The following is a 13,942-nucleotide window of genomic DNA, read 5'->3' on the forward strand; positions in this document are numbered from 1 at the left end:
ACATTCCTTGTGCTTGCTCAGAATTTAAGTTTAATTTTTGCTGTAGAAAGAAGTTTTCTTCCCACACGTGTACAGTGGATGCTAATGTTTTTGTCACTTTTTACGGACTAAAACTTAAAGTTATGTCAGTACTTCCACGCTTTAAATCCTGCACGGTGGTACTCTCTCCCGCACTCCATATTATCCATTGTTGATACACACTTCTGTTGCTGCCACAGACGTCACATAATAGTTTCAACTCTTTAGTGAAGGCTTTCCACAGGTTTAGGAGTGTCTTCTTCCAGACACACATTTGTGAGGTCAGACACTGATGTTGGATAAGAAGGCCTGGCTCGCAGTCTCCACTCGAATCCATCCTAAAGGTGTTCGATAAGGACTCTGTGCAGGCCAGTCAAGTTCTTCCACACAAAACTCGCTCATCCATGTCTTTAATCCACGATTCTCCTTGCAACCACCAAACCCAGATTTGTCTATCAGACTACCAAACATAGAAGCGTGAATTGTCTCTTCAGAGAACACATCTCCACTGCTGTGGTGTGCAGTGGCAGCATGCTTTACACCACTACAGCCAACACTTTGCATTGTACAAATGTTTGGAGACACAGTCTGCTTGCCTAGGTGCTTGATTTTTTACACCTATCACCATGAAAGTGATTGAAACACCTGAATTCAATAATCTGGATGGGTGAGTGAATAATTTTGGCAATATAGTGTACATATATAGCATTTCTCTATGCATATATGTAACTGCAGTTACATATATTCAGGCTCTGATGGAAGAACAAGGAACAACTTGGAGTCGAGCATCTTGGTCAGGATACTTTATCATGTGGAGAAAGCAATCAATCCACTGTCCTTCCAATTGGTTGATGACCCACACCTCAACCTGAGCAAAGTGATCTTTTTCATTACTATTATTTTACTTGTTGCCAAATTAATGCAGTATTTACACATTGACATGCTCTTGTTTGATTTGTTATTTATTTAGCAGGCTTGTTAAAATTAATGTCCCATATAGGGAAGCTAGCACAAAAACACATCTGCAAACATTTTCAGTTTATAAATTATTTATTTAAATATAAATATTTTATCTTAATTGATAAAAGTGTCAGATTTTCAGATTATTTGTGACACAAATTATTTTTGCCATTATGTCTGATATGAAACAAAGAAATTGTAAAGATACAGTAGGAAGTTCAGCTTTGTACATATAAATGCATTTGTAAAATAATTTTATGTGTGGTCAAAGGAGCTTGCAAAGAAAAGCGTCTGGACTTCTTTAAGTTGCTTGAAGATGTTTCACCTCTCATCCGAGAAGCTTCTTCAGTTCTAAGGTCAAATGGTGGAGAGTCCCAGATATAAACCTAGTGGGAGGAACCCCCCACAGAGGGACAAAAGGACCCCCTGATGATCCTCTAATCGCCTGAGCCAAGGTGTGAAACTGGGTGTGGGTTCCAATCAGCCAGCGTTTCGGGTGAGTTCATTGTGAAACCTGGCCCCACCTTATCATGCGAATTCCTGAGGTCAGATGGCCCAGGATGTGAGTGGGCGTTATTCAAATAGACATAATGTTCAAAGCACCAAAGTTTTAGCTTGCTATTACAACTGTCACGTGATGTTAAACAAAATCTTTAGCTCAGCTCTGCAGAGCAGGTCATCATCATGAAGCAGTCCAGTTCAAGTTTTTAGGATTAAGCTGCTCTTCATAATTTTGACCACCAGATGTCACCAAAGATGACATCGTTAGACTCTCTATGGTGTGAAAACGTGTTACTTCCTGAATTCCTGTTTGGGTTTGTTTTTTTTTTTTTTTTTTTTTTGTATTTTTGTCACACTTACATGTTTCAGATCTTTCTTTTTTTTTTTTTTTCCAGAATTCTGAAAAAAAAAGACGTGCCCACTTTTTCTTGTTTTTTCTTTCAGGGACCCTAACCCTCTTCCATACTAAATGTAGGTGTTTATGATTAAGGGGGAAAAAATCCAAACCTACATAGCTGTGTGTGAATAGGTGATTGCCCCCTAAACTTAATAACTGGTCGGGGCACTCTTAGCAGCAACAACTGCAATCAGGCATTTGCGATGACTGGCAATGAGTTTTTTACACCTATGTTGAGGAATTTTGGCCCACACATCTTTGGAGAATTGCTGTAATTCAGCAACATTGGAGGGTTTTCAATATGAACTGCTTTTGAAGTCATGCCACAGCATCTGATTCAGGTACAGGTTAAGACTTTGACTAGGCTGATCCGAAGTCAGCATTTTGTTTTACTTAAGCCATTCGGAGGTGGACGTACTGATGTGTTTTGGATCCTGTTCCTGCTGCTGAACCTAAGTGCGCTTTAGCTTGAGCTCTCAAACAAATGGCTGAACATTGTCATTCAGCATTTTTTAGTAGACGGCAGAGTTCTGATACCATCGGACTACCACCAACATATTTTACTGGAAGGGGACTAAGGTAAGTAAAAGCACTACTAATGTTAAGCCTTAGATTAATTGTATGTTTTACCAGTGGCTGTCAAGCAGTAAGGAAAGCATTTTGAGGAAGCCAGTGTGTTTCAGGCTGATGAAATAGCATTTTTAAAATACCACAGTGATACACTCTCATTAACATCTTCGTGTATTACTAAACCACTTCATTTTTTGTAGAGCGTGTGTCTGTGTAGCAGACAGTGAGCAAGAGTATGTGACAGAGAGGAATACAGAGCAGAGGAAATGAAGGTTACCCTGAGGCTGATGGGAAGGGGAAATGACTTAAATTTGAATTATTAATATTTATTCATGTGCTGTTGAATCATCACAGAGTGGGGCAGAAGAGCTGATTCTTTGTTGTGTGTTTCTACAAGTAATATGTGTCTCTACTGAACTCTTGTACAGTTGTCTGTAAGAAGCCTTTTCTCATTATGTGAATCTGTGTTTCCTGAGTCTACTTCAGGACGTCCTTCTAGTAGAACATGTCTTCCTGTTCCAGCATCACTGCACTCAACATAAATAGCTCACCCAGAGTCCTGATCTCAATCATACAAAGTGATTATGGACTACATTATGTTATATGTTAATATGTCAGAGATGATGGCTGAAATTTGGTTTGGTGTGAGCAACTTCACCTGGTTCAAGAAGATGGAGCTGTGAAAGTATCTGAAGGAGAGATTTACAGCTTCAATGTAACATTATTGTGTGACCACTAATGATCAGGGTCAACAGTAGAGATTGATGTGACTGTTAAAGGTAAAGTTAGTAATAATTATTTTACTGAGTTCAATCTTTTCATGATTTACCTCTTTTCTTGGTAGTATGCCTTGCAAGGTAATGGAGACAGTGTTTTGTCTTAATGTTTATGTTTTAGGAAGTTTTAGGCTCAAACTTCTTTGACCTTTGTTGCATTACAGGTGAACATATTATTATGAGATATTATTTGGTGTCCTTCATATACTCAAGACATTAGTAGTCTTAATGCTTGTGAGCATGTCTTTGAATTGTGAACAAAGGACAAATCTACAGATTAACTTGTCTGTAATAAGTCAAAAAGGAAGGTTTTTTTTTTTCCATTTCTGTCAGATGGTTCATCAAAACACTCCAACAAACCAGAGACAGAAAACTGATAGAAGAGTAGAGTCACACCATAACACATCCAGTAAGGACAATGTGCCTTAAAGAAATTACTATTTTTATTAGAATGTACTAAAAGTGTTCAAATGCAGTAAATAAAGTGCTATTTTATTTCATTCAAGGAATATTTAACAGCAGAGGATTTCTTCCAATATTATTGGTCATAACTGAAAATTAGTTTGTCAGCTAAAATTTAATTTAATTTTGAATAAATGTATTAATGTCTCTTGTTTAAATGTGTTAAATAAACACCAAATATTCAAACAGCAATTTGTCTTCTGGTTCTGTCACGGCTGCCGAGGCGAGCCGTGTGGATATAGAAGGAGGACCCAAGATGCAGGCAGTGGATGAGATACCGGTGGTTTTATTTACAGAGGTGTAGTGGCAAACAAACAGTGGGGCATAACAAACAACTAAAGACACCTAAACTGGGAGAACTAAAATAACAGACCTGGGAGCATATGACAACGGATGATGAATAGCAGAGAGACGCAGACGAGGAACAGGACACCGTGGAACACAGGGGAACACAGGGGAACACAGGGGAACACAGGGGAACACAGGGGAACACAGGGGAACACAGGGGAACACAGGGGAACACAGGGGAACAGACGGGAACAGACGGGAACAGACTGACACAGAGTTACACAGACGAACCGGCAACAGGCAGGAGAACACACAGGGCTTAAATACACACACCAGTAATCAGGGGATGAGAGACAGGAGGGCAACACAGCTGGGAGGAATCTGGGCTGACGGGACAGGGGAAACGTAAACTGATCACACTCACATATGACACGGACCTTCACAATAAAACAGGAAACTCAGATACATGGAACCAGACAAGACATTGAACTAAACAGACAGATTCACAAACAGATGGGGAGACACCATAGACAGACAGATACAGACGCAGACTCAGAGGCAGATCGAAAATAACACAGAACTTAAACAATCATCATCTAGAAAATGATAACAAACTAAAAGCGCTGGGTCACCGACCCAGGACCATGACAGGTTCTAATTGTCAAGTAACCTTTGAGTGGAAATGTTTTGAGTGATATTTTGTGTTCACTCAGTATATAGCTGTGCTTTGTAATGAGGGCAGAAATTTATGTTTTGCTTGCTGCTTTTAATATAGATGAAGTTAAAAATGATGGTGAAACAGAGCAGGTTGAGTTTGTCAGAAAATAATATCATGAGCAGAAGAAGAAATAAATTAAGCTCAACCTCAGTATCACTCTCAACCGAGATTCCTCCTGCAACAGTTTAGCCTATCAAATCTAACTGTCAGGTACTAACCACATCTATGTGACTGCTTAGCAGCTGAACCCTTTGTCTTTAGCCATGCATTTAGAAAAATAATCTAAACATGAGAGAAAAAGAAAACAAACCTCGCAGCTTGTTTCTTGAGTCAGTGCTCAAACACTTTCGATGAACAGTTCTCAAAACAACCAGCAGCACACTCGTCTGTGCTGTAGAAAAAGAAGTGCTTGTACAGCAGTTGAAGAGAGGAGAGATAGATATCACGTGTTGCTGCTCCACACACATGACCAGGGACATTTACCAGAATGAACGATCTTCTATGATCTCATCTCAAAGCTGAAAGATTTTCATTAGTATTTCCTACTTTGATTATCAAACATAAGCCAACTTCCAAATTTGGACTGCAGTAGCGGGTTGCCTTCCTAAATATTATTACGGGATGTATTGAGTTCAGTGCTGCATTGAAGAGCCTGATATCCACTTACGAGGACATTATACTGCTACTGTTCTATCGAAATTTTAAACTAATATCCTCATATGTTGCTCTCATTTTTCTTAGAAACAAAAATCAGGTAAAAAAAAAAAACCCAAAATCAGGTAATTCTTTGTTTTTACATTCATCGGGTCCCAATATGCCCAAATATCAAAGAGAAATTAAAAATGCATGCTGTGGAAGAGTTCGGGTCTTAGGAGGTTAATGTTATTATTAGTGCTTGTAGAATTACCCTCTGAGGATGTACAATGCTTTCATGATTAAACCATGGTGCACATAGGAAAGTAAAATAGTAATGGCCTAAAGTGTGATACATCAGAGCCACAGTGTTACAGACAAATAATCCTGGTGGGGATGCTTCATGATCAGAGTGCCCTGGCTTGTGTTAGCCAGCAGCTTCCCAATCGGGGCAAGCTTCCAGTAACAGTCCCCAGCTTAAACAATCAATGCTACACAAGACTACCTAACTCAAAAATATGAGTGTCTGTGTCAGATGTTGGGGTACCAGAACACTTATGAGGAGTGGGAAGGAAGAAAATACACACACAAGGTCAAGGAAAAATAACTTAGGGTTCCAGTGGGCCCTTTGAGCCTTTCAGTGTTAACATTTGGATGTTAAACTTCATACTTTCTGTCTGTGTGTTGTGCACTTACTGTTAGCGTGTAGTTTCTCATGTTTAGTGTCTAATTGTGGCACTGAAAGAGCCACTCGTGAAATAAATAAAAAAGTTAAATAAATTCCAATATCTGCATTTGGTTGAATGTCTCGACTGAAGCACAAAGCAAAGGAAGAAATATTTTCTACACTGAGGAAATTGGTCAACAGGTTTCTACAACCTGTGTGTGTACAAAGCTGTAGACATACAGCTTTCTGCAACACAATTTCTTCATTTGGCCTCTTTATTACTTCTTTTTGTGTAATGTTTGCTTTAAGATTGTTTTCTCTTAAGCATCTAAAATTGATTTATGTCAAAGTAACACACACATGGATGCACGGACCCAGCAGCACATTGCGCTGTGAGATCAGTGATCGTGGCTCAAGAGTTGGGAGTTCGCCTTGTAATCGGAAGGTTGCCGGTTCGAGCCCCGACTTGGACAGTCTCGGTCGTTGTGTCCTTGGGCAAGACACTTCACCCGTTGCCTACTGGTGGTGGTCAGAGGGCCCGGTGGCGCCAGTGTCCGGCAGCCTCGCCTCTGTCAGTGCGCCCCAGGGTGGCTGTGGCTACAATGTAGCTTGCCATCACCAGTGTGTGAATGTGTGTGTGAATGGGTGGATGACTGGATATGTAAAGCGCTTTGGGGTCCTTAGGGACTAGTAAAGCGCTATATAAATACAGGCCATTTACCATTTACCATCAGTGTTATTTACTTCACGCATCTATGGTTTTAATCCTGTGTCTACATGAGATATTGATAAACTCAGGTAAACTATAAATTAATCACAAACACAGTTAAAATCAGAACATCTAAGGGCAGACAGATGAGGAGTACAGCATCTGAAAAACTGGAGTGCATGATGGGAACATCAGACGTCTGTTTGCTTTGACATTACAACATCCAAACAGAGAAGTGTTTCACTCACTTTGCTTCTGCTGAAATCACACGTTGACTTTTATTTTGTCGTCTCTCTGCTGAAGCAGTCTGATCATTTGGTAAGAAAACACATTTGCAGTTTTGTTTGTTTATATCAGACTGTGATATTGTGTTTCTATTTTTAATAACAAATTACTTTTTAAAAGAATTTACATGTTCCTTATTCATCACTGGATTCATGTATTTTTTCATATTTTTCCAGGTGATGAGTTTTGTGACAGTCCAGTCTGTGAACATCATGACAGGCATCATGTTACTGAGTCTCCTCTTTATTCCAAGTGAGTCGACTCATTTCAGTCATTTACATTCAGTTAACTTTATATTGAAGATGTTGAGAGGACAGGAGAAAAAAATTGAGAGATTTCAACATTTTAATGATATACTCTGTTTGTTTGTTTTTTCCAGAGCCTTCGACTGCTTGTCCTGAGTATTCAGACCTCTTCATCACTGCACCAACAGAGATGGAAGCTCTGAGTGGATCATGTTTACAAATCCCATGTAGCTTTAGTGCTGCTGGACCAGTAAAGTTTGACATCAGAAGAGCTGTCTTTGGAGTGTGGATTAAAAATCACTCCAATGCTGATAAATTTCCAAACAATGAGATCTTCAACAGCAGTGGGACAGTTAACATCTATCCAATGAAGATTACAGGAAACCTGAAGGAGAAAAACTGCACCACTTTGTTTTCCAACTTAACCACAACTTATACAAACACATACTACTTCAGAATTATGAACTGGCCGTTCAGAGCAACAGCTGTTTGTGATCCTCTTAAAATAAAAATTAAAGGTAAGATACATTTCTTTTCATCAGTCGATGCAATTTTTATTGAAACAAAAATATAAAGTTAAATGCAGCCTTGTTTTAAACAACAAAAAACAAATCCAACACAACAAAGTCCAATATAACAAAAATATGTTTCTGTAATTGTTTTGTATTCAGATGATTTTTTGTGTTCTTTATTGTGAACAATAAAAGGATTTAGTCAAAAATAAAAAAGGTTTTCATTTCAGCATAAATGTTGTTTAGTAAAGTTTATAAACACATGCGAAACACAACCTGACTGCACAATGTTAACATACATAGACATATGGACTATAGTCTGTATTATGCAAATACCAAGACTCCATCAAAACTGCAAGAAACAGAAAGAGAAAAATAAACCCTAAAAGACATGAAACTGTGCAAAAAAGTAAATAAGTAATTAACAATATTTAGAGGATAGATGACATAAACATATTGTAAAAAAAAAATTAATAAAATATATTCCCTGAATGCAGCAAAAGTCCCACATTACTCTCTGTGTCTTGACTGTATTTCCTGTATTATCACAACACTAATCCAGAGCTCAAACATGTCTGCTACTTTCTGCAAATAATATAACCTGAATACATTTTACATTTGTTCTCGATTGTACAGTAGAAACATGTATGGGGACTTTCAAACACCTACACTGAGCTCTGTCTGTATTTGCTGTATTTCTCTATTATCGATTTACAAATACGTTTGTGATGTGAAACCACAGATTCTCCTTGGAGGCCCAATATTACAATCCCAGGTGATCTGAAGGAGAAGGAGTCTGTCACTATAACCTGCTCAGCTCTCACTCCCTGTCCACACTCCCCTCCTCAACTCACCTGGAATCTCCAACAAGACTCTCACAGCAAAATAGAGGAAAACACAGATGGAAGCTTTACAACTAAAATCCAGCAGAACATCACTCTGTCAGACACACATGATGGAAAGAAGATCAGCTGCTCTGCCAGATATCCTGTGAACCAAGGAAAAGACACCAAGACAGCAGAGACAGAAGAGACTCTCAGTGTTTCATGTAAGACAATCAGAGTTTGTTATTTGAACCTGTCAGCTCATCATGATTCGTGGGATATAATTTTTAAGTAGTTTTTATAAGGACAGCCCAGTCATCCATGAAATTTTAAAAATGAAGAAAAAAGAAATACTTAATTTATCCTGAAATGATTGTGTTACAGCAGTCAAAATGTGAAACTAATTCTATGAATACAAATTTATATGTGATAATGTAGGGAGTCTAAATTTAGCGCTGCTGGTGGTAAAGATTTTCTGCATCTGTCCTTGTGGCAGCAGAGTTAAAAAGATTTTAACTCTGCTGCAAGTTTTCAGCTCCATGTGCAGTGGGGTGAAAGTACCTCTGTGTTGGATGTAAAGTGACTAGTGCACAATGACTATGGTGCTCATGGTCAGAGTTAAGCAGCATAAAGGGTTGTAGAGATAAATGTGAAGCTAAGTTGATGATGGTTATATAGTGTATACTATAAAGAAATCATAAAAAGTGTCAGTATGAGGCGCAGAGAAATCATACCATAGCAATGAACGAGAGCCAACTGAATACTATAGTGAAAAATAGTTATCTAACTCGCTTTTTTTTCTTAGATGCTCCTAAAGACACCTCAGCATCCATCAGTCCATCAGGTTTGGTGTCAGCAGGCAGCTGGGTGAACCTGACCTGCTCCAGCAGAGCCAAACCTCCAGTCAGCAACTTCACCTGGTTCAAGAAGAGCAGAGATGGAGCTGTGAAAGTATCTGAAGGAGAGATTTACAGCTTCAATGTAACAGATGGAGGAGTTTATTACTGTGTGGCCACTAATGATCTGGGTAATCAGACATCAGCAGAGAGTCATGTGACTGTTACTTACAATGAAGGTAAAGTAGGTTAGTTAGTTATTTTCATTTTGTCACTTCATACATACATTTAACACTAAAATCTGGTTTGATTTCAGCTGGCATACTGGTTGGTGTCTACACTATAGTGAAGATTGTGGGAATCATAATGCTTGTGAGCACACTGGGCATGTTTGAGTGGTGAGAAAAATGTTTCTGTGATACACTCAATTGAACTTACAGAATAACTGTTCTGTAGTAAAACAAAAGGGATTTGTTTTTCATTGATTTCTTTGTTTTTCCTTCAGCTGGTTCAGCTCAAGATGCTCCAACAATCCAGAGACAGAAAGCTGTCAGATGAGCAGAGTCACATCACAACACATCAACTAAAGTTTCTGCAGGAGGACAAACTCCACCTTAAAATGTCACTAAATTACTCCAGAGTGCACCCTGGACATCTCGCCAATCTGATGCAGGGCTAACACATGCTGCCCTCTATTCACATCACTAATACTGTATTAAATAACTTGCTGCCCCCTTTGTGGAATTTTGCCCATCCAATTATAAATGCTTGAAAGTGAATGCCATCCTGTATTAAATAAGACATGGAAATAGCAATTGAGATATCTGTGTAGGTTCTCAGTCTTTTATTTCATGGAAGTCTAAGTCACTTGGAAAGCAAGCGACAAGAATTCTTCGTCTCTTGAAGACATTGCATCTCTAATCTAAGATGCTTCTTCAGTTCTAAAACCACATGGTTGAAGGTCCCAGTTATTTAAACCCTAGTGAGGGTTGTACCTGAAGAGGATCCTTGTACCAGTATTAATTATATGCCTCATCACATGAGCCAAGGTGAGAAAAAAGGTGTGGGTCATTACCACCAAACCAGAGGTTTTCAGTGAAACCATTGTGAAACCTTGTCTTACTCTATCATGTGACGCAAAATGTGAGTAGAGGTGAGATACCTGGGAAGGGATCTGAAAACTACACTGTAAGTGACAGTTGGTGTCGTAAGCCACCACCTCTGTTAAATAATGATCATTTACAGTGGATAATGGCCTCTATTTGTCCTCTTTCAAACCATTCGTATTCTGGTCCAAAATGGGAACATTTGCACCTTTATCCTTTAGATGCAGATGTACAGTTGAGTCTTGTCCTGTTGAGGTGGACCTGAGTAGCTCCTCTATGTTGTGTCATGTATTTATGGAGTGGCTGTTTGGTTTCTCCAATGTAGAGGTCAGAGCACTCCTCGTTGCACTGTATAGCATACACTATGTTGCTTAGTTTGTGAGTTTTAAATGACCCTTACGAACTTGCAACACCAGGGAGAAAACATTCCCCCTAAGCCAGAAGGCAAAGAAAAAGAACACACTAATTTAAAAAAAAACCAACATAAAATAAACCTGTGGTTATTACAACTGTGCTTTCATCAAATCAGCAAAGATGCACAGGAAAGAAGGTCAGACACCAACTAGGGGTAATCACAAGGACAAACTGAACATTTTCATATGTATGTCTTATGTAGCAGGTTTATCAGAGGGACACAGGAGAATTTTCTCCAAGCAAGGCATCCAAATCCACTTCAAATCGAGCCACAACCTAAGTTAAAAAATAGTTAAACTGCCAAACTCACCTCAAATTAACAGCTAGATCGTTCAAACTTGGACAAAATATGATCTTCCAGCATTGTGTATGTGACTAGTGCACAATGACTTTGGTGCTCATGGTCAGAGTTAAGTTACACAAGGGGTAGTAGAGATAAATTTGAAATTAAGAAAATGATGGTTGTGTAGTGTATACTATAGAGTAAACATAAAAAGTACACTGTCAGTGTAGAGGATGGAAATCAGCCAGAACAACTATGCAAATCCACAAAAGCAGCAGTTCAGCTGATCACAGCTTGTACATTAAGACAGTCTAGAAATCTTGTACTGTACTTTTTCACTTTTACTTGAGTAAAGAACTTCAATCAGTACTTCAACTTTTACTGGAGTATTTTTTAACACTAGTATCTATGCTAGTCTAATTTATTTAATTATTGTAAAAAAAAAAAAAACCCAACCTTTTCAAAACACATAAATAAAGACAAAAATGTGTGAAATGTAAGAAAAAACTATATAAAATGATTTATTCATTAAATACAAAGGAGTTTGTCAAGGGAATTAAAACGAATTGACTATGTGCACGTTAGCATATGCTACTTCCGGTGCGGAAACTCCTGTGGGGAGCTTTGTTTCCGGTGTCCTATTCGCGCCTTGTTTACGGTCCAAAACAAGTTAAGCAAATGAATGAATCAAGCGGCGATTTACATTTCTATAGATGTCTTGGGCATTTACCCAATATATCTGTAAATGATGTTCATCGACTTGTCGATATTTTTCCCCCGCACCTCAGAGCAAAAAGAGAAAAGGGAGTCAAATGTTATATTTCTCAGTATCTGTAAACAGTGGTCCCTCGTTTATCGCGGGTGTTATGTTCTAAAAACAACCAGCGATAGGTGAAATCAAGTAGCCAATTTTATTTTTTGACAGTGCAAAATGTTTCGTCGACATCCAGTACTGCACTTCAGAGTTTGTTGTTGGACTTTGTCAACATATCATCATTTATGGGACTTTATCTTTTCCTCCAGATGCTCCGAAAAACACCTCAGCATCCATCAATCCATCAGGTTTGGTGTCAGCAGGCAGCTGGGTGAAGCTGACCTGCTCCAGCAGAGCCAAACCTCCAGTCAGCAATTTCACCTGGTTCAAGAAGAGCAGAGATGGAGCTGTGAAAGTATCTGAAGGAGAGATTTACAGCTTCAATGTAACAGATGGAGGAGTTTATTACTGTGTGGCCACTAATGATCTGGGTAATCAGACATCAGCAGAGATTAACGTGACTGTTGCAGGTAAAGTTAAACTACACCATATGGCAAATTAAATAACATCTTTTTTTGGGAACATTATTTTTTTCATATTTTTCTATCAGGACATCAGAATAATGGTTCTTTACCACTGAGTCCACTTCTTGGAGGCATCCTTGGGTTGGTCTTACTGATCTGTTTAATTATCTTTGCTTTGTAAGTATCTCACATCAAAACAGAAATCATGTTCAGCTACTGTCACGGATATTTTAGCTACATATTAAAAATGTCCTTTTCCTTTCAGGCTTAACTTTACTCACAAAAATATTTAACAACTAAGTGACTATAGTTGATGTGTCTACCTTTTACAGCAGAGCTCTCAGGTTGTTAAAGTACCAAACTCAGCAAGAGACTCAGGTAGGAAAATACGAAGTTTTAGTTTGTTCAGATGATTACTAATTTCATCAGGGCAATATGTTCACTTTAAATTGTCTGAAAATAGCAATAAGAATAGTTTGAAATGCAGCCACAAACCCTCCTGGTTTATTTCATAGAGTCAAAGAAGTGAAGAGCTGGTTGTTGAAGAGCCGACAAGTAAAACAGAAGGAGGGGAAGGAAACATCCATTATGGAGAGATCAACTTCTCTGAGCCTGGATATGAAGCATCCTTTGTCTCAGTGCAGGACAGAGGACAGCAGCAGGATACGGTGTACGCACAGGTGAAAGTCAACAAGCCAGAAAACAGCTTAACACAGAGAGCTCATGGCCAAGAGGAACTCTACGCTGAGGTCCAAATAAGTGAGAACAGCTGTGTTAAGACATTACATTACCAAAGTCCATTAACAAAGAAACACAGAAATCAATGAAGTTAACCCAGCAAACCACTTCCTGCATATTTTTTTGGGGGGGGGGGGGGGGGGGGGGGTTCTGCTTTCCCTTTAAACTTCATTTAGATGCTTGCATATCTGTCTCACTAGTGGAATAAGATTTCTGGAAACATCACTGGATCAGAAACATCACCAACATGATGTTGAGAGTTCACCTGTGAAGTGATAATCTGACCAGCTCTCGTTAAAGTGGCCAGTCAGATACTCACTTCATTACGAATCTCCCTCTAATCAAATATGATTGTTTGACTACGCCCAACGTTTCATGGAACAGAGAAAGTTTCTGGTGGATTTTAATCCAACACATATTGCTTCAAGCTCTGTTGTAAAGCTTACAAAACAATATTGCAATTCATACAGTGTCTCCCTAATCTCTGGCTGCAACATCTAAAAGGAAGGAAAACTCCACATGAAAATAGAACTTGATTTACAAAAAACTCTTAAGAATTAGAGAGTGTAAACTTCAAATATTTGCAGATTTTGTTTTAGTCTGATGTTCAGCCCTTATTTATGAGCATATACCACTGCCCAGACCACAAAGCACTGAACCCTACAAATACTCCTCCGAGTGATATGATCCAGACAGCGCATAAAGTGGCCTTTCTGGCCTTG

At 38.8% G+C, this 13,942-nt stretch overlaps 1 protein-coding gene across 2 annotated transcripts; it reads left to right on the top strand.

The window, feature by feature from the left end:
• Positions 1–7,163: 7,163 nt before the first annotated feature.
• On the top strand, positions 7,164–13,309 carry LOC146625831 (B-cell receptor CD22-like). Of its 2 annotated transcripts, XM_085362517.1 has the most exons (7): positions 7,164–7,236; positions 7,364–7,747; positions 8,484–8,789; positions 12,228–12,488; positions 12,569–12,659; positions 12,815–12,860; positions 12,998–13,309. In XM_085362517.1, exons 1-7 carry the CDS (start codon positions 7,164–7,166, stop codon positions 13,307–13,309), a joined length of 1,473 nt encoding a protein of 490 aa, XP_085218643.1. The 2 variants fall into 2 exon arrangements, with proteins under 2 accessions (XP_085218643.1, XP_085218644.1); XM_085362518.1 differs by lacking the exons at positions 12,228–12,488; positions 12,569–12,659; positions 12,815–12,860; positions 12,998–13,309 and adding exons at positions 9,371–9,640; positions 9,718–9,799; positions 9,907–9,988 and having other exon boundaries at positions 7,197–7,236.
• The last annotated feature ends 633 nt before the right edge of the window (positions 13,310–13,942 follow it).

Source organism: Diplotaxodon limnothrissa, linkage group LG9 (genome assembly GCF_057381915.1).
Source record: "Diplotaxodon limnothrissa isolate DT_005_m linkage group LG9, D_limnothrissa_male_GT1.1, whole genome shotgun sequence".
Classification (NCBI taxonomy): domain Eukaryota; kingdom Metazoa; phylum Chordata; class Actinopteri; order Cichliformes; family Cichlidae; genus Diplotaxodon; species Diplotaxodon limnothrissa.